This window comes from Equus quagga, chromosome 12, assembly GCF_021613505.1.
Source record: "Equus quagga isolate Etosha38 chromosome 12, UCLA_HA_Equagga_1.0, whole genome shotgun sequence".
NCBI classification, from domain to species: Eukaryota; Metazoa; Chordata; class Mammalia; order Perissodactyla; family Equidae; genus Equus; species Equus quagga.
In genome coordinates this window covers 5,775,769-5,796,415 of record NC_060278.1, presented here as the reverse complement: position 1 = coordinate 5,796,415, position 20,647 = coordinate 5,775,769, and the positions used below count along the sequence as shown (strand labels likewise).

General features: G+C 41.3%; 1 protein-coding gene across 18 annotated transcripts in view; it reads left to right on the top strand.

Moving 5' to 3' along the window:
- The window catches only part of SVIL (supervillin), a 221,387-nt gene that overhangs the window by 110,047 nt on the left and 90,693 nt on the right, over nucleotides 1–20,647 (top strand). For 12 of the 18 annotated variants that reach the window (XM_046679785.1, XM_046679784.1, XM_046679782.1 and 9 more), the window contains exons 1-3: nucleotides 12,432–12,507; nucleotides 14,130–14,187; nucleotides 19,423–19,514. In XM_046679785.1, the coding sequence (XP_046535741.1) occupies nucleotides 12,447–12,507; nucleotides 14,130–14,187; nucleotides 19,423–19,514 (211 nt within the window). In that variant the 5' untranslated portion in view covers nucleotides 12,432–12,446. Of the gene's footprint in view, nucleotides 1–12,431; nucleotides 12,508–14,129; nucleotides 14,188–19,422; nucleotides 19,515–20,647 lie in introns of those variants that run through there. The other 6 variants (XM_046679777.1, XM_046679778.1, XM_046679783.1 and 3 more) reach the window with 2 other exon arrangements.

The following is a 20,647-nucleotide window of genomic DNA, read 5'->3' as shown; positions in this document are numbered from 1 at the left end:
GTTTCTCGCTCTCTGATCCTTCCTCATCTCGCTCCAGGTCAGTATTGCCAGCCCACTGTTGAAACTTGAAATGCTGGTAGTGTTCAAACTCTGTTGGGACATATCGAATTTGGGTGAACCAGGGGGTGGAATGCCTTCTGAATGACAAAGAAGACCGATGGCTAAAAGCTAAAGGAAATTTGCGCAATGATGAATGTGCTGCAGTTAATCACCACAGATGTATTCTTTTCCTTATATGTATAGAAGTTGTCCAAGGAGCTGAGGGCAGGGGCGAGTCTCCGAGCCCAGACCTTAATAGAATTAAAAATAATGGGTGTTTGTATTCAGGCAGGGTTTGGCCAACAGAACGGCTCAGCCTCCTTATTTGAAAATACAGAAGTTTGTTTTTTGCTGGCACATACTTATTTGCTGGAATGCTAAGGATTGTTTCTGCACCTGACCCAGTGACTCCCTTTTAAGTACCCAGACTTAACAGTCTGTTTGGAGACGGTCGGCTGCTGTCTTTGAAGTCAGGGAGCCTCAGAGAGCCGGGATGCAGGCTTAATAAGTTGCCCCAAAGATTGACTGTGTGGGTTGTCTGATGGAGCTGGGGAGGGGGCGGGGGGAGGCGGAGGTAAAGCAGTCTCCTTTGCAGGCCTAGCTCACTCCAGGCCCCAGCTGAAGTTGCTGTTCCCTTAACCCTGCAAGCCCGCCCTGTGTCTAGAGTCTGGCAGGCTCCGCAGACAAGTTTCTGTTATTATGTAAATGGACCAACAGTGCAGCCTTTTAAGAGTTTTTGGCAAAGGGTAACCCTTTGCCTGCCAAAAGGTAGGCTCTTGCATTGCTTTCCAGCCCAGAGTTTGCACAGTAAACAGTGGTGACCTATAAGCCAGCCAGTCAACGTGCACATTGCCTTATTAGGCTGGCCGGCAGGCAGAGAAGGCTGGCGTCTGGGGACAGGCTGGCAGAGCCGGTGGCAGTGGGCTTTCGTTCTGTAAGGAGCCGGAGAGCCCAAACCCTGGAGACCTGGCCTGGGACTACTCAATTAATTCTAGCATGCTGCGAGGACAGGAGTGTGCGCTCTCCTTGGCAGATGTCCTGTATGGTATGGGTGGAAGACAGGAGGTGACTTCCCAAAGGACAGAGTGGCATCCTCATTTTCCTTGGGTTTCACCTACTGTTTACTTTGTACTGTCAAGTCCTGTGTCAGGACGACTTCTTCGGAGTGTGGACTTTGTCACGAAACGTCCAATGGTCTCCTTTTAATCCGAGATGTTCTGGAGGCTCTTAGATCTTGATGGTGCTTTATGATAAAGTCTTTCCAGTGGTGAGGTCCTGTGTGTAGTAGGGAGGAAGAACACCGGACAGCAAGGTGGTACAGAGGAAAGAACAGAGTCCTAGGAGCCAGGGGACGTGGTTCTAGGACTGCCACAAATGGGCTGAGTGACCTTGGACAAGTCACTTCCATTGCTCTCTATAAAGTGCCAGGTTAGACTGAATGACCTCTAAAATGACCTCTCCATTGTAAATTTCTCTTCTAAAATTACACTCATTAAATTCTCTCCTCTCCCTCTTTGTTCTCTTCAATAATAAGCTTTACTGAGTGTTCACGGTTAATAGCCACAGCTGAGCATCCAAAGGAAACATCTATCTGCGTGAACCTTCCAGGCTCAATCCATCTTTTTTCTCTTTTGCGTTTTTTTCAAAAACTTGATGCAGTAGCTAGAAACTAGAGAAGGTGGCACTTTTCTGTACCACAATTTTTGTTCAGGCTTCTCAAGTTCTGGAAATTAAGCCGTTGTGGCTCATGAACCAAAGCTGCACGTGAGACAAATGAGCAAATAGAGGCGGAGCCTGAGTGAATGATGTGGCCACCAGCACACAAAGAGCTTCAAGTTCTTGTCTCTTGTCTCAGCAGTTTCTTTGTCATTTCTGTACCTGATGCAGCACTGGACAGCCTACCGAGACACAGGAAGGAAAGGCAGCCCGTTCTAACTGCCCCGTCACCATGCTTCTCTCCTCTCCCTCCAGCAGTCTTGTAGTCGCACAACTCGCTGGCCATGTGTGGGAACAAGGCCGGCCCCTACTGCTGGGGTGACATATGGGGGGGTGTGGACTTTCACTGCATGGGACAGCTCACTGCTGCTGGCTCTGTTTTGACCTTGTTATCTTCTTTTAATTGCCTTAACGTCTGCTTCATGTTTAGGGAAAGAGTACATTCACTTTTGCCCTCCTATTAAAGAAATCTATTTTTTTCTGTTTTAAATGTCCATTTCCATGTCTGTTGACTGCTGAGCTGATTGGCTTCCCAAGTCATGGGCTATGACTTTGAGTTACGTGTTCTTAACACATGAACCTTTGACCTGTACAAAAAGGGACTTGTTACCTTGGTGCTGAGCTACACAAGGACTTTAGAAGACTCCTGAAACTCGATGGCCGGGGGAAAATTATTGCACTTCAAATTTTAAAGAGAAAAAAATGAACTGTGTCGGGGACAGGAAGGAGCAGAGACATGTCTGTAGTGGGTACCTTTTCTTTATGCATCACAAAGATGTCAGGAGAAGGGAAAGGGGCTTCTTGTTAGAAGACACACTCTGAGTCCCTGAATTAGAAGCCACAAAAGTCTACCGCATTGTAAATGCCAAGACTGTTGCTTGAATTTTTTTACATCCTAGTTATCTTGAAAGAAGTTAGAATTCTAGAGGGTAGGCCATTGATTTTTCCAATTTGATTTCAAAATATATAGCTTTCGTGATAAATGATTATTCGATTTTGAGGAATAGTCAATATTTTTGGAAAGTTAAAAAAATGTTTTGCCTTTTTGAGGGGAAGAAAATTGCTTAATCACTGACTCAAATGGATTATATTGTTTTAATCGGCTGCGTTTGATTATCCCTTAATTACTTCAGTAACTGGTGAGCTACAATGGAACAATAAGAAACATTTCACTCCAAATCAGTATGAATGTAAAACATCATGTGATGATTTACATTTTTCTAGGACGTTGCAGTTTACACACTTATTCACAGGCATTGTCACTGTTAAAATGCTTCAGCTCATATCAGCAGGTGTTTTGAAGAGGAGGTAGGAGGTGCCAACTGTCGTCTGTTCTAGGAAGTAAGTCCTGGCAGAAATCCCGCAGGATTTTGTCAATTCTGCTTGTGATCTTGGTTGGTCCAAAGCTCAAGGGAACTGTCTCTCATTATACCCAGGAAGCATTTCAACAAGCAGGGTAGAATCTGTCTTCAATTTCTTTGTCATAACCTTGCCATGCCTCTCAGTCTGTGAGCTCAGGATCTGCTTTCCTGGTGATAAATGCATGTGGAAAAAGCCATCATGAACGTGTCAAATGTCATTGACAACTCCCCCTCCACCCCCCACCATCAACCAGCAAATGCCCTGGGAACTTGTGAGACTCTAGGTAACGTCGTGGGTATCAGTTAACATGACCTCCTGGAGAACATTAGAGATGCTGAGAATGGCAGGTTGCTGAACTTTTCTTGGGTTTTCACACTGATTATTACTGTTGAGGTTGTCGTTTTTATTAAGACGTCATTCTGAGGACAAGGAGGCCTAGAAATTATTTTATTCAAGTCTCTTTCCTTCAAATCATTCAAGTGTGGCTCTAGAACAGCTATGATCTATCATGTATCAACAGTCATTTTATGTAATTTACTTGTCTGCCATCTGGATTTTTAGGTCATAAAAAATTCTCGTATCTGATGATTCAGCCTTTCCTTAGTTTCTGTTCATGTGAAAACCATCAAATAGTGAGGATTGAATGATAGGAGTTGGCAGAAGCCTTCTCCAACCTCTCTGGATAGCTGTAATCCTGTCAGCACCCTTCCATCTGAGGGCTTCCCCCTCACTGAGATGGGCCTGGGTCCTCGAGGCTCTAAAGACAGTGTTCTGCACCCTGTGATGTTCTAGGAAACAGCTTCAGATGTTATACAGTAAACACTTAAGTGTGTATTCATCAAATCATTGTTTAAGGACTCTGTGTGTTGGTGCTTTGAGGAGGTCAGAAACGTTCTTGGTGAGCCAGCCCTGATGGCCTAGTGGGTCAAGTTTGGCACACTCTGCTTCGGTGGCCTGGGTCTGATTCGTGGTCATGGAACCACACCACTCATCTGACAGTAGCCATGCTGTGGCAGTGGCTCACATAGAAGAACTAGAAGGACTTACAACTGGAACATACAACTATGTACTGGGGCTTTGGGGAGGGGAAAAAGAAAATGTTCTTGGTGTCTCCCCAATCCGGAAGGAGTGGTGGGCAGATCAGCGTCCGTCTCTGGTCCTGTGCCCCTCAGGAGCACCATGCCCTGGATGCCCAGCATGTGCCTGCATTTTGTGCTTCACCTTCAGTGTACATTTTTTTATTTGTGATAAAATATACATAACATAAAATTTACCGTTTTAACCATTTGTAAGTGTACAATTCAGTGGCATTAAGTACATTCACATTGTGCAACCATCATCACTATCCACCTCCAGAACTTTTCCATCTTTCCCATCTCAAACTGTGCCTATTCAACAGTAGCCCCCATTCCCCCTTCTCCCCAGCTGCTGGTAACCACTGTTCTACTTTCTACCTCTGGGAATTTGAGCACTCTAGTCCCTCACTTATGTGGAATCATGTACTATCTGTCCTTTTGTGTCTGGCTCATTTTATTGAACACAGTGCCTTCCAGGTTCATCAGTGTTGTGCTATGTGTGAGAATTTCACTCTTTTTTAAGGCTTAATAATATTTCATCGTGTGTGTATTTTAGTCATGGAATGACCTTTTTCTTTTTTTTTTTTTCTTGCTCTGAGAAACTGTTGACCTGACAACTGTTGACTTTAAGCTCCATGGATTGTTTTCCCCAAGAATCGTAAGCTATAGATTCAAAATTGATCACAAGTTAAAATGATTAGAGATCATTTTCACTGTGAATGTTAATGCTGCTCGCTTGAACGTTTATTTTAAAGACGTTTATAAGTCTAGGGGGTTGCAATAAGCCTTTTCTTTAAAAAAAGGAATTCTCAAATATAGCAAGGCTGGCATGGTTCTTTCAACATATCTGATAAAGAAATATCTGTGGGTTATAATATTTCTTATTGTTGAAAGTACTTTTGCCTTTTCATCTCTACATACTTGGCCTGTTTTAAATTACCTTCCATAATCATATAACACAAGATTTTATTTGCAGACTTGTCCTAAATATTACCACTAAGCAAAATTCACAAAGCATTTCACAATGCACATAGGAGGAGAATTACACTAAAATAAGGAATCTGGAATATATGAATAACAGTATGCGATAAAAGGGAAATGAAAAGAACTAAATGGGTTTCCCACCGCTGGGATTACCTCATGTCACGCAGTTCTGCCCAGATTAAGAGTCTATACACATAAATAAAATCCACCAAAGAAATGAGAATACCATTTACAGCTGCTTCTAGCATACAAAATACTCCTTTACTAAGCTATAAAGATATATCCTTCACTTTGGAATTTCAGCCCCACCATCATCTTTAGAAATTTATAGTGGATTTCATTAAAATCATTCTGTGGCACTTCTTAATTTTAGAAATGTACCAATAACTCGCAACAGTATGTACTCAGGCAACTGTTAGTCATAATTTCACACTTCCCTGTATTGCCCGTTTAAATTTCAGCTCATTTTCCTGTAGTCTGGGAGTGCTTCAGCTGCTATTCAGGAAGCACAATAAAGAAATGCAAGATGATGTCACAGGCCTCAGCAGGAGTGTGCCGGAGACCTATCTCTCTTCTCAATATGGAGATCCATGCATCAATTAAATCACGCACCCCAGTATTTAGAGTGCGTCCACATACATTCTCTCATTTAGTCATGACCTCGCCTTCTTATTTATCTCTTTGATTTTGTTTTGGCTGACCAGGGCATGGTTGTTTCACTTTCAGAGATACATTTTAAGTGGTCAATCTAGGCTTGAGTATTTATCCTAGATTCACACCGTATCTCAGTTTTCTCATCTGCAGTTGGGAATAATAATAGGATCTCCCTGCAGGCTTTGAAGGGACTACAGGAGTTTAATGTCCCAGAGCACTTATTATTGTACCCACCCCATGGTGATAAGTCAGTAAGAGTCCAGGTCTTATCCTGTTCTTTACATCATCACACCAGCTGTGGTAGAAAATGACTGTTGCCAATCGGGGTATTCAACTGTTTCTCTTTTCATTGGCTTTGTTTTCGTTTTCTCCTCCCTGATGATGGCCCCCAAAGCACAGCTGCCACTCGTGTTACAGGGGTGCATGAGTGTTTTCAGCCAGAACAACTGACAGGAGGACCAGCTCCTCAATATAGCCTCCGTGGAATCCTGAGCCACAGCTGTGAACTGCACTGCACATTCCCTGAGGGTTTAATACCTTCATCCTTTGTCATCTAACACCTTATCTTTTGACCTTGGCAATTTAGGAGGTGACCCTTCTTACCTGGACTGTTACCGACATTGTCCACAATTGGACCCCAGGAATCATCTCCCTGTTTTTCCCGTTACATGATGTCCCTGGGGATTCCTTAACATTTTCTCACTATTTCTCCCCTGCACACAAATATTTATGTTCCACATCATCACTTCACATTTTAGGAAAGGCAAGAAGACTTCAGTAGGAGTCTCAAGGAAAGAGTGGTGATACTTTTCCTTTTGCCACCTGTTTAAGAAATAGAGTTGGCTGAGAAGGAGGCGGAATCTAAGAATGAGGAAGAACAGAATGCATTGTGTGTCTGCTTACTTGCTTGCTGGATTCACTCATTCTCCCAGTATTTATAAGGCCTTGTTCTGAGCCAGGCCATGTGTGAGGAACAGGCCCAGAGTGTCTCAGATGTTGCCCCTCAAGTCTTTACAATCCTTAGCTAGGAGACACTTAAGGTTTTTGAGCAGGAAAAATAAAGTATTGACAGAAAAGAAATCTCTAAAGGGGCTTAACAGATGAATTCAGTGTTGGTTAGCAGAGGGAGTGGATCCAGGCACTTCCTTGTGAGAACGGCCCACCTGATCAAGTTTGAGAAACACTGTGCTGCATTTTGTCAAGTACTTTGGCGATTGTCTGGATCAGCTCCTCAATTTGTAGCCAAGAAATCCATGTAGAAGACATAAGCGGGTTGGTGATGTGCCGTAGCTCTGTGGGCACAATTCCATTCATGATTTTCTCCTGGATTTTTCGTCCAAATGTAAGCCTTGGGATTTCAAGAGGACCTATTACCTTCATCTTTATTTGTACTTAATTGTTTTGATAAACATAGAAGTAATTTGGCTTATTGTGGAAACTTTGGAAAAGAGAGGGAAAAACATGAACAGAGTTATCTCTGAGTTGTGAGATAATTAATATTTCGGTCTGTTCCCTGTCTCTCTGATAAGGTGTATGTGTGTGTCTCAATATGACATATCATGAAAAACTCTCCAAATCACTAATTATTTCAAACCTAGTTTTCTTGTGTAATTTATTTACCCATTCTTCCATATGTTCCCCTATGAGGGCTGGTTCCTGTTTTGTACATTTATAAACAAAACTGTGGCAAACATCCTTGTACTCATTCATAGTAATTTCCTTGGGTACATTTCTGGAAGCAGAATTACTGAGTCCTTGTTTCCTACACTCTTCCAAGTCGATAGTAACATCCTTGTCTTGTCTGTGTCTGATAAGCTGGGGGCCTTGGAAAGGGAAGGAAGAATCATAGGCAGTTGCTTTCTTTTTTTCATGATGCCCACCCCCTACCAGGCACAGTGACTTCTGTCTTTGCCTTAGGGTCTCAGATATGCCCTAGTTACTATATGTGGAGTCAGCCCTTGTTTTGAGGAACATCTATGGAAGCAAAACTAGACCAAGAAATACGATTTTTATAAGAAGCAACCAGAGCTGTCTGGACTCCTCCTCCTGGGGTCAGACCCCTTTACCAGTTAAGCCCATGTGGGCTACAGGGCTGGGAGACCCTGTGACCTCAACCCAGGACAAGTTTACAGCAATGGCCCCAGTCATTTTGTGTCCAGGCTGATCAGGAATGTGAGATTTGTCTTGGGGAGAGTGAGAGGATATGGATTTCTAGCTTGGCGCTGCCACACCTTAAGCTATGTGACCTTGAGGGAGCTGTCTAACATTTTGCCAAGTGAAGACCAGATGATCAGAAAGACCCCTTTAGCTCCAATTTTCCCAGAATCCGCGGTTTTGGATTTACCAAGGCCTGATTCAGTTGTCCCAATGATTCCACTTTGGGATGTCAGCATCTCAGTGGCCCATTCATAGATCCTTTTTGGTCATCCAGTTCTTCTCCAGCCACCATCCATCTATCAGGATGTGACATGGTCATGCCTATCCTAGTGACCGCACTCCTCCTCTCTCAGTCACACATTTATGCCCCTTCCACTAAAGCATGTTTGCATGCCCATCTACAGGCAACTTAAACATTTGCTTTATTTCTTTTTATTTAAGGATTAAAACTTCAAACACATCCAATAAAATATTTCCTTCCATAAAGTTTTGCTTCTAAATATTGAAGACCGTAGGGCCTTGGAGTTGGTAAAAATTAGTGTTTCTAAGTAACACTAAGTAGCACGTAATTTGGCACGTCTCCTTTCTTTGTGCTGAGCTGGTGGTTAAGTGATCTTGTTGGAAAAGGAATGCAGCACCATCACTGTTTTAGATTAAGATGTCTTCTCCCTGAAATTTAAGAAAATCACAACCACAACTTAAAATTTTCTCTGTAGATAAATGAAATATGTTAAACTACAAAATGATGTCAGGAAATGTCTGTCTATTTTGTAGCTCCCCTGTTTGAATGAGCCAGCCTAAAATAATAGTGATTAATTATATAATTATTTTATTAATTATATTATTATTGTTATGATTTCTAATTATTGGAGAGTAAATAAAAAAATTTCATAGCTACTTTCTACCAATGTAAAATGTAGATTTCTTCTTAGTCCTTTCTGGTTTTATGTGGACAGGATACTTAAATAGGAGGTTAAATTGCATATTCATAGTTTAATAAAGAATTTTGTGCTTTTCTTTTCAACAATTAAGCCATATTTAAGTGTATTTGTATCATAATTGATGGGTAGGGCAAGTCATTCTAGTAAGATCCCATTACCAACTTAAAGAGAATATCCAAATTCTTTTTATTCTGTATTGGAATTTCATTTTAAAAATATAAACTAAATTTATTCCTTAATAATAATTAAAAAGAAACATTTAGATTCACTTAGGATAATTCTGAGTATTCTATAAGGAAAGTCATTTTCAGGAATGTAAATGGTGCATGAGCAAGTGGTACTGTTTTATAAATTCTGTTATTTATAAAGGATTATTTATACACATAACTATTATTTTATCCCATCTAATTGTTCATTTCCAGAATCAGTTGCTTCCACAATTTCCTACCCTTCCTATTCTCCTTCCAATGCCTCCTTTTTCCTCTTTGTCCTTGTTAGCCATGACCGGACAATAAAGTTTCCATGACACTTACCCACAGCACTTACGTTGTTCCTTGCTGAGTTTTTTTAAACTGCCCTATTCTCCATATTTCCTCCCAATTTTATAGAAGTTGGAGTAACCAGTAGTGTAGAGAAAATGCCGGTTGCTACCACTGACCCATGTAGTAACCAGTACTGATATACCTTCTGTTGATGTGCTTTAATTAATTTGGCATGTAATTCTTTTCAAGTGAAGTTCGTTTGTAGTTCAGAAATCAATTTAAGTTGATCTGGTTTGAAAGCAAGATATAAAATCAATGAAAATCATTTTAGAATGTGATCTCTAGTCTTTAGAGAAGATTATTACATTATTTCCTGTGGTCATTCAGCAAACATTCACTGCAGACCGGCTAAGCAGCTTGTACAGTGTTCAGTGCTAAGCATACAAAGATGGGCAAACTCAGGGTCCCTGCCACCCGGTGTGAGTAGGTGGGGGCGAATCATGGCCTTGATCCCACCTCCCAAACATCCTATGGCCCAGTCACTAACCAAGTGTCTACCCATGAACAAGTTACTTCTCTAGCCATCTCTTTCTTCATCTTATAAATAAGATGATTTTCCTAGGTTCTCTTTAATGTTCCTTTTAGCTGTAAAATTGCCAGTCTCTGATTGTTACATATTTTTCTTGGAATTGTGTTATCCCTGCTTGGGTCCAGCAACTACATGTTGCAGTTAAAAATAAATGAGAGACTCTAGGATTTCCGGTTCTGCATGTAAGGAGCTTGGAAGTCACCACTTCATCCCAACAACAAGTGAAAAGCTGAACAGACTGAAAAATCAACAACTCTTCTGGAGTCTGTAAGACAGTAGAGGTTACAGGACAAACTGCTGCTCCTAAGATTGGAGAGACAGACAGGCCAGTACAGGGAGTTGCGGTTTGCTGGAGCAAAGACTCATGAGCAGTACAAAGGAGCAAAGATGGTCTCTTCAACACATGGTGCTGGAACAACTGGACATCCACTTGCATGAAAATGAATCTAGACACAAACCTTACTCCCTTCACAAAAATTACTTTAAAATGAATCATAAACCTAAATGTAAAACACAAAACTATCAAACTCCTAGAAGATAACATAGGAGAAAACCTTGATGATCTTGGGTATGGTGATGCCTTTTTAGATAGAACACCAAAGACATGACCCATGAAAGAAATAATTGATAAGCTGGACTTCATTAAAATTAAAAACTTTTGTTCTGCAAAACACATATCAAGAGAATTAGAAAAGCCACAGACTGGGAGAAAATATTTGCAAAAAACATATTGAAGAGAGGACTATTTTCCAAAATATACAGAGAACTTTTAAAATTCAACAATAAGAAAACAAACAACTGAATAAAAAATGAGCCTAAGATGCAATCAGATACCTCACCAAAGAAGATATACAGATGGCAAGGAAGTATATGGAAAGATGCTCCATATCATATGTCATCAGGGAAATGCAAATTAAAACAACAGTAAGACACCACTACACACCTGTTAAAATGACACCACCCAATGTTGGCAAGGATGTGGAGCAACAGGAACTCTCATTCATTGCTGTGAGAATGCAAAATGATATGGCCACTCTGGTAGACAGTTTGGCAGTTTCTTAAAAAACTAAACATATTCTTACCATGTGATCCAGCAATCACACTCTTTGGTATTTACCCCAAAGAATTGAAAGACTATAGCCACACAAAAACCTGCAATGGATATTTATAGCAGCGTTATTCATAATTGCCAAAACTGGGAAGGAACCAAGCTGTCTTTCAGTAGGTGAATGCATAAACTGTGGTCCATCCAGACAATGGAATATTATTCAGCGCTAAAAAAGAAATGAGCCATCAAGCCATGAAAAGACATGGAGGATCCTTAAGTTCATATTACTAAGTGGAAGAAGCCAATTTTAAAAGGCTGTATACTGTATGATTCCAACTGTATGACATTCTGGAAAAGGCAGAACTACGGAGACGTAAAAAGATAAGTAGTTGTCAGGGGTTGGGGGAGAAGGGAAAGGATGAACAGGCAGAGCACAGAGGATTTTTAGGGCAGTGACAATACTCTGTACGATATAATGATGGATACATGTCATTATACATTTATCCAAACCCATAGAATGTAGAACACCAAGAGTGAACCCAAAGGGAAACTGTGGGCTGTGGGTGATTGTGACGTGTCCGTCTAGGTTCATCCTTGGTAACAGATGTACCACTCCGATGGGGGATGGTGATGGGGGAGGCTGCGCATGTGAGAGGAGAATATGAGAAATCTCTATACTTTCCTCTCAGTTTTGTAGTAAACCCAAACCTACTCTAAAAAAATTGTCTTTTAAAAAATAATAATAAAATAGGAGGTAGTCAAGTAGGTAATACTTAAGAGTTTCTGTCTCAGATTAAAATTTTTGACCCTCTAGTAATATTTGCTTTTTCTTTTCCCACAATTTCACTCATATGTTGTTCATAAATCTTAACTCTCAACTATGGGGTTTTGGCTCCCTGTTAGCTAAAATATTTCATTTAACTTAGCCAAGGCAGACTCAGAGCAGCCTGGGAATAGTTAGGCAGCGTCCCTTCTTCTCAGTACTTGGAGAGTCTCTGTAGGGTTTTCTTCTGTTTGTTTGTTTGTTTTTAGGGAAAGGAGGAGTTGTTTTTGACTCCCCCGATCATGGTGAGGTTGCAGCAGTGTCTACTTAGCTGAAGCATAAGTTGTGATCCGGCCATTGCTTTGAAGCATCGTAACGGCCCCATCACTGGGATCCAGTCTGCTTCAGCATCCACAGGCCTAATTTCTGCTTGTAATCTGCTTACGGGGTTTGAGCTGTTCCAGCCTGCAGTCCCTGCTTTGCGTCTACGTGCTCTCAGGGACACAAGTGCCTCTCTGCTCTGGCCCCGCACTGTGGAAACCTCAACCCAGTTTTGCTTAGACGGGCGGAGGACCGTGGCTGGTTGAGAGGTAGCTGTAGGGAAGGCTGTGTTACTGAACGTTACACGTGCAACCATGTTCAGAAGCCCAGGGATGTCCAGCTATGTGGGAGCATTCAAATTCTCGGAGAAACAAGGTAAGGCAAGAGGAATAGAAAATACGCTTATGTCTTTATTTTGTAACATAATGAATACCTTCATCCTCCATTGTATCTTGTATTCTCCTGTGTCCAGTTGGTTATACAATTTTCTCAGAGGACACTTTAAATATCTAATTGAGTTTATAAATTATCTTGTGATTGCAGGAAAACGTGAAGTTTTTTCTGTTGTAAGTTGAAGGTGCTGCTAAGCTACTAAAGCCTTTCCTTAGGAAAAATTGCAAATTAAATTGAAATACCCAAACTTTGGATCAAGTTCTGGGTGTGCTGTGCTTTCACTAAAATATTTCCTAAACCAAGTGCTATATGTACTAAATTATTTCCAGTAGGCAGCGATGAAGATGTGAGACAGTTTGGAACAAAATGCCTTTGTAGTGGCTTCCTCTCATGCCCAGAGGAAAATGTATGCTTTCAATGTAACTACTGAAGTGGTCTCACAGATTCAGTTCACTAACTGAACAAAAATGAAATGCTGAGGTTATTTTGAATATCAGTTTGAAATTCAGCCACTCTATATGAAAGTATTTTCTAGCACAAATGCACTATTAGGAAGCGATTTGAACAATTCAGCCCTCAGATTCAGGAATTTTCTTCTACAATTTGGTACCTTTTTGGACTGAGTTTTCTTTTTTAAATACATAACAAGATATTTATGTAATTAGGAGAAAAGCCTCAATGTCTAATCGGCATTATGCCTTTCATTTTGTTGTATTTCTCTAGTTGGTCGGAATTTCCAAATTCCAGGATTCAGGCTGTATTTTGATGGGAAATGACATGTCAGCATCTGGGTATATTTTGTCCCTACTTTTCCTGGGCTTCTGCCCCCAAATATTAAACAGTAAAAGGCACTTCCTTAGGGGAAGAAGTTTCTGTAAGTGGTCTACTTGTGGTTTTCTTGGTGGACAAATGGTTACCATGCCAAAAGCGGTAAATCAGATTACTTGCCATTAGACTGATTCTAAATGTGTCTGTGCCTGGTTTTGATTAACCAGTTCACTTGGGATGTGTGTTTTTGCTCTATAGGATTGTTACCAGCTGTCTTTATGTAATATATAGCTTACCTTCAAAAATAAATAAGTGGTTAATTTGGTGTGTTGTGATTGTTTAGGTTTTGAAGAAGGCAATGAAGTGCTCCCCTGCTCTTCATCAGCTGCCCCACCCGCAGGCGTTCTTTAAAGGCATCTCTAATATATCAGGCAGTGAGGACTTGCAACATTTAATTGTTTAATTTTTTCCTCCTGAGTCTCTAACTGTGTTATTCAATATTTAATGGCTTTGAGTTATTCTTATAGCCGTAATGAATTTAAATGATAGCATTGAGCCGTGTCGGAATTTTTGGTTTTTTTCCCCCCGGAGTTGGCTACTTTTCACAAGAGGAAAACAAAAAAACTTGCCTGTGTAAAATGTATGTTGTGGAATTTAATTCTTAGAAGGTGTCATTTTTTCATTCGTATTTTTTATTGGTTAATGATTTCCTTTTTCTTAAATCATGTGTTCGAAGGGACTTCGAAGAATTTTTGTCCCATTATTTTTTTTTTTTAACTTGCTTTAACTTGTTGTCGTGTAGCTATTTCAATGTTACGTTATTTCTTTCCCCTTAGATTTCAACAAGAAAAACTTAAGCTTCATTGGATTTCCACGTCAAAGAAAAGTTCCAAGGTAAAGCGGTCTTAGCTCAAGGAATCTTAAGTTTTGAAGATTTGTAGTAGCTTTTAAAATTATTCTCCTAAATTCCTAATTCATAAGGTTAAATGTTTGGCAATATGTTTTCTCCCCTGAGTTTGGTTTATTAAAACATATGAAGCAAGCCCACTTCACAGTGCATTCAGCCGAGCACAGATTCTGTTTGTATTTCATGCTGTTGTTGCACTGGTTGCAGAACGGGATGTTGGTATCTCTGTAGCTGCAAACTTGTAAAGGGCTATTGTCTTTTCTTTCTCCTACCTACCTCTAAGCTTGGGATGTCCTTTTGCAGTCTGTCCATCAAGCAAGGGAGCTTTTGATTTTTTAAGAAAGGGTTTAGCCTTGTTCCTCCTCCCTCTCTCCCTTCCTTCCACCCTTCCTTCCATCCTTCATTCTTTCCTTTCCTCCCTGCTTCCGTCCCTCCACCCATCCACCCATCTGTCCATGTGAGTTCCTGATGCCTGGTCTCTTAACCTTTCTGCACTTCAATTCCCTTGGCTGCAGGATATTATGGGTGCTAGTTGGATTTACCCAATGTGCAAAAATTCTGTCGTACGTCATCATTAATATAAGATAACGTAAAAATTAAAAGTTTGTGCCCAAACGATAGCTGTATCTCAGGTGCCTCTTAGTTGATCGCTGTCCCTAATCAATTTTGAGATTTTCAATGGAGGCACAGTCATTGTCCCTTACACATGGAAGTGTGGATCTCAACCTGCACTTCATTACGCTAGAAAGACCCAGCCCCCAGCACCCTCGTTCCATCAGATCTCTTGTTCCTGATGTATTATGTACGACATTGTTTCTTCACCCAAAATCATTTGCATTTCAATAGCACTGGAATAAACAGTTGTCTAACCACTGTCCCTGTCAGGCTAAGTCTGGCTCTGCATTTGAAAATGGCAGAGTTGATCTTGTGAACACAGAGATGGGATAAAGCTTTGTGAATTCCATCCACGTCTTAGTATCAGGTAAACTAGGGCAGCAATGAGCCAGGGTCATCAGTAAGGGTATCTTATTTGACTCATGAAATCTTACTTTTGTAGTACTTGACACAGTCTCCCATATTTCTCATCTTTGCCATATTTCAAGAGAATCTAAGACTTAGGTCTTAGTTCGTTCAGGCTGCTGTAACAAGCCACCCATAGAGTGGGTGGCTTATAAACAACAGAAATGTTTTTCTCACAGTCCTGGAGGCTGGAAGTCTGAGATCAGGGTGCCAGCAGTGGCGGGGTGAGGGCCCTCTTCCGGGTTGCAGACTGCCAACTTCTTGTGTCCTCAGTTGGCAGAAGGGGCTGGGGAGCTCTTTGGGGTTCTTTTATAAGGGCCTTAATCTCATTCATGAGGGCTCCACCCTCATGACTTAGTCACCTTCCAAAGGCCCCACCTTCTAATACCATCACCTTTAGGGGTTAGAATTTGATCATATGAATTGAGGGGGTGGGGCACAAACATTCAGACCATAGCAGCTTAGTTCCCAATGTGCCCCAGGTTGGTTTAGCTATAATACAGCTAATTAGTGACTAAGAAAAAGGAAGAAAAGGAAGGGGAGACAGGCATTGCTTATGCGAGGAGGATAGGAAAAAGCATGAAATAGGAGGGTCAGACACTTCAGTGGGGAGGGACTGAGAGGGACACAGCTCTTCTAAAACTGTGGGTATTATTTCATGTGTACCTATTATGGCTCCCTTGCCGTGATCCTAAGTGTAAAATGGGCTGGAGATAGAAGAAATCTAAGTCAACCAGACAGCCGAGGTGAAAATGTGAGGTGATGGATTCTCTCCTCCCGTATCTTGTAGTTTAAACTTGCATGGAAGAGTGAGCAGATTGTAGGGGAGCATTTCACAGCGTAGGCGCTGAGCAGTCACTGCAACAGTATAGCCCACGTTTTGTAAAAGATGGAAGGTGACAACTGCAGAATATGCTGCTCTCACTTTAATCAAATTTCCCCTTGTTGCTACTGTGGAGCATTTAAGTAGGTTAATGGGACACATTAAGAAAAATTATCATGGAAACAAGGAGCGATTCCTTCTTAGATTATTGAAGCAGGGGGAAGGAGGGCAAAGTATGAAAAAATTAGTCATAAAGAGTGAGCACTATTTCAGAGGTGATGAAGATAGGTGGTAAAAAATACAAAAGGTGCTTCTTAATATTAGAAACTTTTTAAATTATAATTCAAAAAAAATTAAGAGTGTAGCATTTACTTTAATTCTATATGGAGGGATGGTTTCATGCTCAAATATAGGATCATACTTTTTGGTTGAGCTGTGGCAACCCACCAGAACCTGCAGAGGATGTCCGGGCAGGGACTTGTCGTCCTTGAGAGGATGACCAATGAGGGAGAGCACAGTCCTGGAGGTTGGTGCTCTGGAGTTACCAATCGTGTGAGGTAGGAATGGGCCCTGCCAGTAATGCTGCTCTGGAGCCTCTGACTCAGAAAAGTGACAGGGGGTCGTGTTAGGGCTCTTTGGGGTATCTGTAAGTGTTTCATCAGCCATAAGATGATCAGAAGGAGTTACTCATTCACAAATATCAACTAAGTTTGTCATATTCTAAACCCTTTGTTGTCATTTTAACAATCTTTATAGCATCTTTACCAGGAGTAGATTCCATCTCAAGAAGCCACTTTCTTTGCTCATCCGTAAGAAGCAACTCCTCATGTGTTAAAGTTTGATCATGAGATTGCAGCAATTCAGTCACATCTTCAGGCTGCACTTCTTGTTCTAGTTCTCTTGCTGTTTCCACCACATCTGCAGTTACTTCCTCCACTGAAGTCTCGAACCTCTCGAAGTCACCCATGAGGGTTGGAATCAACTTCTTCCCATGAATCATGAATGTTCTTAATGGCATCTAGAATGGTAAACCCTTTCAAGAAGGTTTTCAATCAACTTTGCCGAGATCCATCAGAGGAATCACTGTCTATGGCAGCTGTAGCCTTACGAAAAGTATTTCTTAAATCGTAGGACTTGAAAGTTGAAATTACTCCTTGAGCCATGGGCTGCAGAATGGATGTTGCGTTAGCAGACATGAGAACAACATTGATCTTGCTGTACACCTCCATCAGAGCTCTGGGGTGACCAGGTGCATTGTCAGTGAGCAGTCATATTTGGAAAGGAATCTTTTTTTCTGAGCAGTAGGTCTCAACAATGTGCTTAAAATACTCAGTAAACCATGTTGTAAACAGATGCGCTGTCATCCAGCCTTTGTTGTTCTATTTGCAGAGCACAGGCAGAGTAGATTTAGGCTAATTCTTAAGGGCCCTAAGGCTGTTTTATCATTCGTGTGTTTACTGGAGTAATACTTTTAATTTCCTTCAAGAGCTTTTCCTTTGCATTCACAACTTGCTGTTTGGTGTGAGACGCCCAGCTTTCAGCCTGTCTCGGCTTTGGACATGCCTTCCTCATAAGCTTAATCATTAGTAACTTTTGATTTAAAGTGAGAGACATGTGACTCTTTGTTTCACTTGAACACTTGGAGGCCATTGTAAGTTTATTAATTGGCTTAATTTCAATATTTTTGTATCTCAGGGAATAGGGAAGCCTGAGGAGAGGGAGAGACAGGGCAATGGCCAGTCGGTGCAGCCAGGACACACACAACATTTATCAATTAAGTTCACTATCTTATGTGGGCATGGCTCACGGCACCCCAAAATAATTACAGTAGTATCATCAGAGATCAATGATCACAGATCACAACAAATATAATAATAATGAAAAAGTTTGAAATATTGCAAGAATTACCAAAATGTGACACAGAGACATGGAGTGAGCAAATGCTGTTGGAAAATTGGTGCCAATAGACCTGCTCAACGCAGGGTTGCCACAAACCTTCAATTTGTAAAAAATATAATATCTGCAAAGCGCAATAAAGCAAAGCGCAAGAAGGTGACGTATGCCTGCATATATGGGATATAGATTCCTCGTGTGTCCCACTTACAGAGTATGCACAGCACCTTCCTCAGTCTCTTGTTGGGCTTCTGTGGAACTGTAGCCCTGCAGGGCCGAGACACAAACAGAGCACCACTGCCGGTGAAGGTCAGCTTTGCACTGAGTGTGCTTTCAGGCCCATTGTTCCCCTCTCTGGAGGTGCTCATATCATTGGGGAATATTAGTTTCCCGTCGTCCTAGATTTGTTTTCTTCCTACGAGGCAGCAGCTCTGTCTGTCATGCTCAACTCCAGGCACATTCCCATGGAAGACCACGGAGTTGTGTGTCCAGCAGTCTTGGGGCAACTGTGCCTAGTATTGGAGCAGGAGCTAGATTTGAATTTCGTGCACTATTTTTGCCAAATACGTGTCCTTGGGCAAAGCATGTAACAGTTTCCTAATCTGCACACCGAGGATAGTAATAGTTGCAGTGGTGTGCTGGAGCTGACTCATAGAGTGAGCATGCATCTCTCGTTCAACTCTGAATTCAGTGAGTCTGTGGGTAGCTTGAAATTGGCCATGGTGAGAGTATTTACACTACCAGAAAATACTGCAAAGCAGGCATGTTTGGGGGTGAGGGGGTCAGTCAAGAGGAGGGAGCCGGGTGTTAAACATTTACCAGCACAGCTCTGAGAAGTTCATACCTCCTAGGGGCTGGTGAAGATCATTCAGGTAATACCTGGGATATGCTTAGTATAGAAGAAACATACATAGCAAGGGCTCAATTCCTTTATTCTTCTCCCTTTTTGTTTCTTCTTTTTTTCTCAAGAAGGTTTTCATGAGCCTCGTAGACCTCTTCACCATGCCTTGATTTCCTGGTTGTTGGAAGGCGTTTGTTACTTCAGTATAATCTCACCAGTGGAGGAAAGCATGTAGATCATCTAGACAAGTTGTTGATTTTCTGAGAGGAAGAGCTTGTAGCACAGAAAGGTTAAGTGATTATCCCAGCCATCCATCTACTGGTGGCTCTAGAAGAGTTGTCAGTCTGATCCAAGGCCTGCGACTCCCAGTTCAGCCGTGTTTTGACCACCCTACGCCACAGCCCCTGCCTATGCAGATGTAATTATTTAGTTGCATAAAAGAATCATATTAATGTAATTATAAATAAATGAAAAGAAAACTACCAATTAACTCTCCCAAATACAACTTTTTACTTGTAATCTACATGTACATGTTTAACCATGTATAACAGTAGCATAATTTTTATGTTTTGCTTTTTTTTGCTTAACAAAATATATCTTGACTGAAATTGACCTTAAACGTTTTATTAATGGAATAACTTTTAGCTTTCAGAAAGAGTTCTTGCTTGAAGATAAAGAACAATTTGCTAACCACAAAAGAGGAATCGATGCTAAGCTTTTAACTGCACTTCCTAAAGGTAAGACTTCTTCTAAATGATTGAACAGTGTTCCAAGCATGTAAGCATTGTGTTGTCGGATTTTCTTTGAGGAACTTTCACTAACCTCTAGCTTCTACTTTCCTTTGTGTCATTTTCTCCCTTATCTAAGAATTAACCTCAACTGAAGTCTCTTTCTTCTTGGATTTGTAATCCTCACTTTTCTGCATGTTCTTTCCCTTTCATTTAAGCATCTTCATTTTCACTGGAGGCTGGGCGGACAGGATGAGAGAAGGTTCCTGGAATCAACCTCCCTCATCTCTTTCCTACCTTCATCTTCTCCAAGGGCAGTGAGCTCCACTCATATGCCCATTTCTTCTCCACCTACCCCGTCCTATCCCTCCAGCCTCTGATGCTTTCCAGTGTTCATAGCATTTACACTTACTATCTTGTAGCTCCCTACTGGGCTATTCGCTAGGCTACCAGCACAGGCTGTATCTTCATTGTTTCTCTTCTTCCCCCAGTGGGTACTCACACAGTTGGTGAATTAGTATTTTCATGGTAAAGATGCTCGTGCAGTAAAATACTTGCATCTGCTATCAGCCGACCACCCCTAGTTTTACCTGTGAAATGATGTGAACGTTGCCTGATCTTTGTTTCCACCAAGTATAACGCTAGCACAGGGTAGTACCAGCTCACAAAGTGTCTTCATCTGGAGCTGTGTCGCCCTCTCTTCAGAAGAAACAGGTTTGGTGGAAGGTCAGATTTTTTTTCTACTCCAAAAGAGGAAAAAAACCACGAGATCAAGCCCCCCAAAAATTAGGCCAGAAGAAGTATTCTTTAAGTAGAAACTACATCCAGTTTAAAAGGCCCACTGACAACTTGGCGTCCATCCTGAGAAGTTGAATGGGTGATGCACCCAGATGGAGCCTGACAAGGATGGAGATTGGAAGGACTCCAGGGACTTGGCCTGGTAGAGAAAACTTGAACGGGGACATTTTTCAGTTTTCAAGTACTTACAAAACTGTCAACTGAAATGTAGGCTTATTGTATGTTGCTCTAGAGGCTAAAAATAAGAATAATGTGTAGCCTTACAAGGCAGTAAGTGGGATTTCATATGAGAAAGAAAATTCTCATAGTTCCTAGCACCTAGCAGTGAAATGAACTGCATCGTG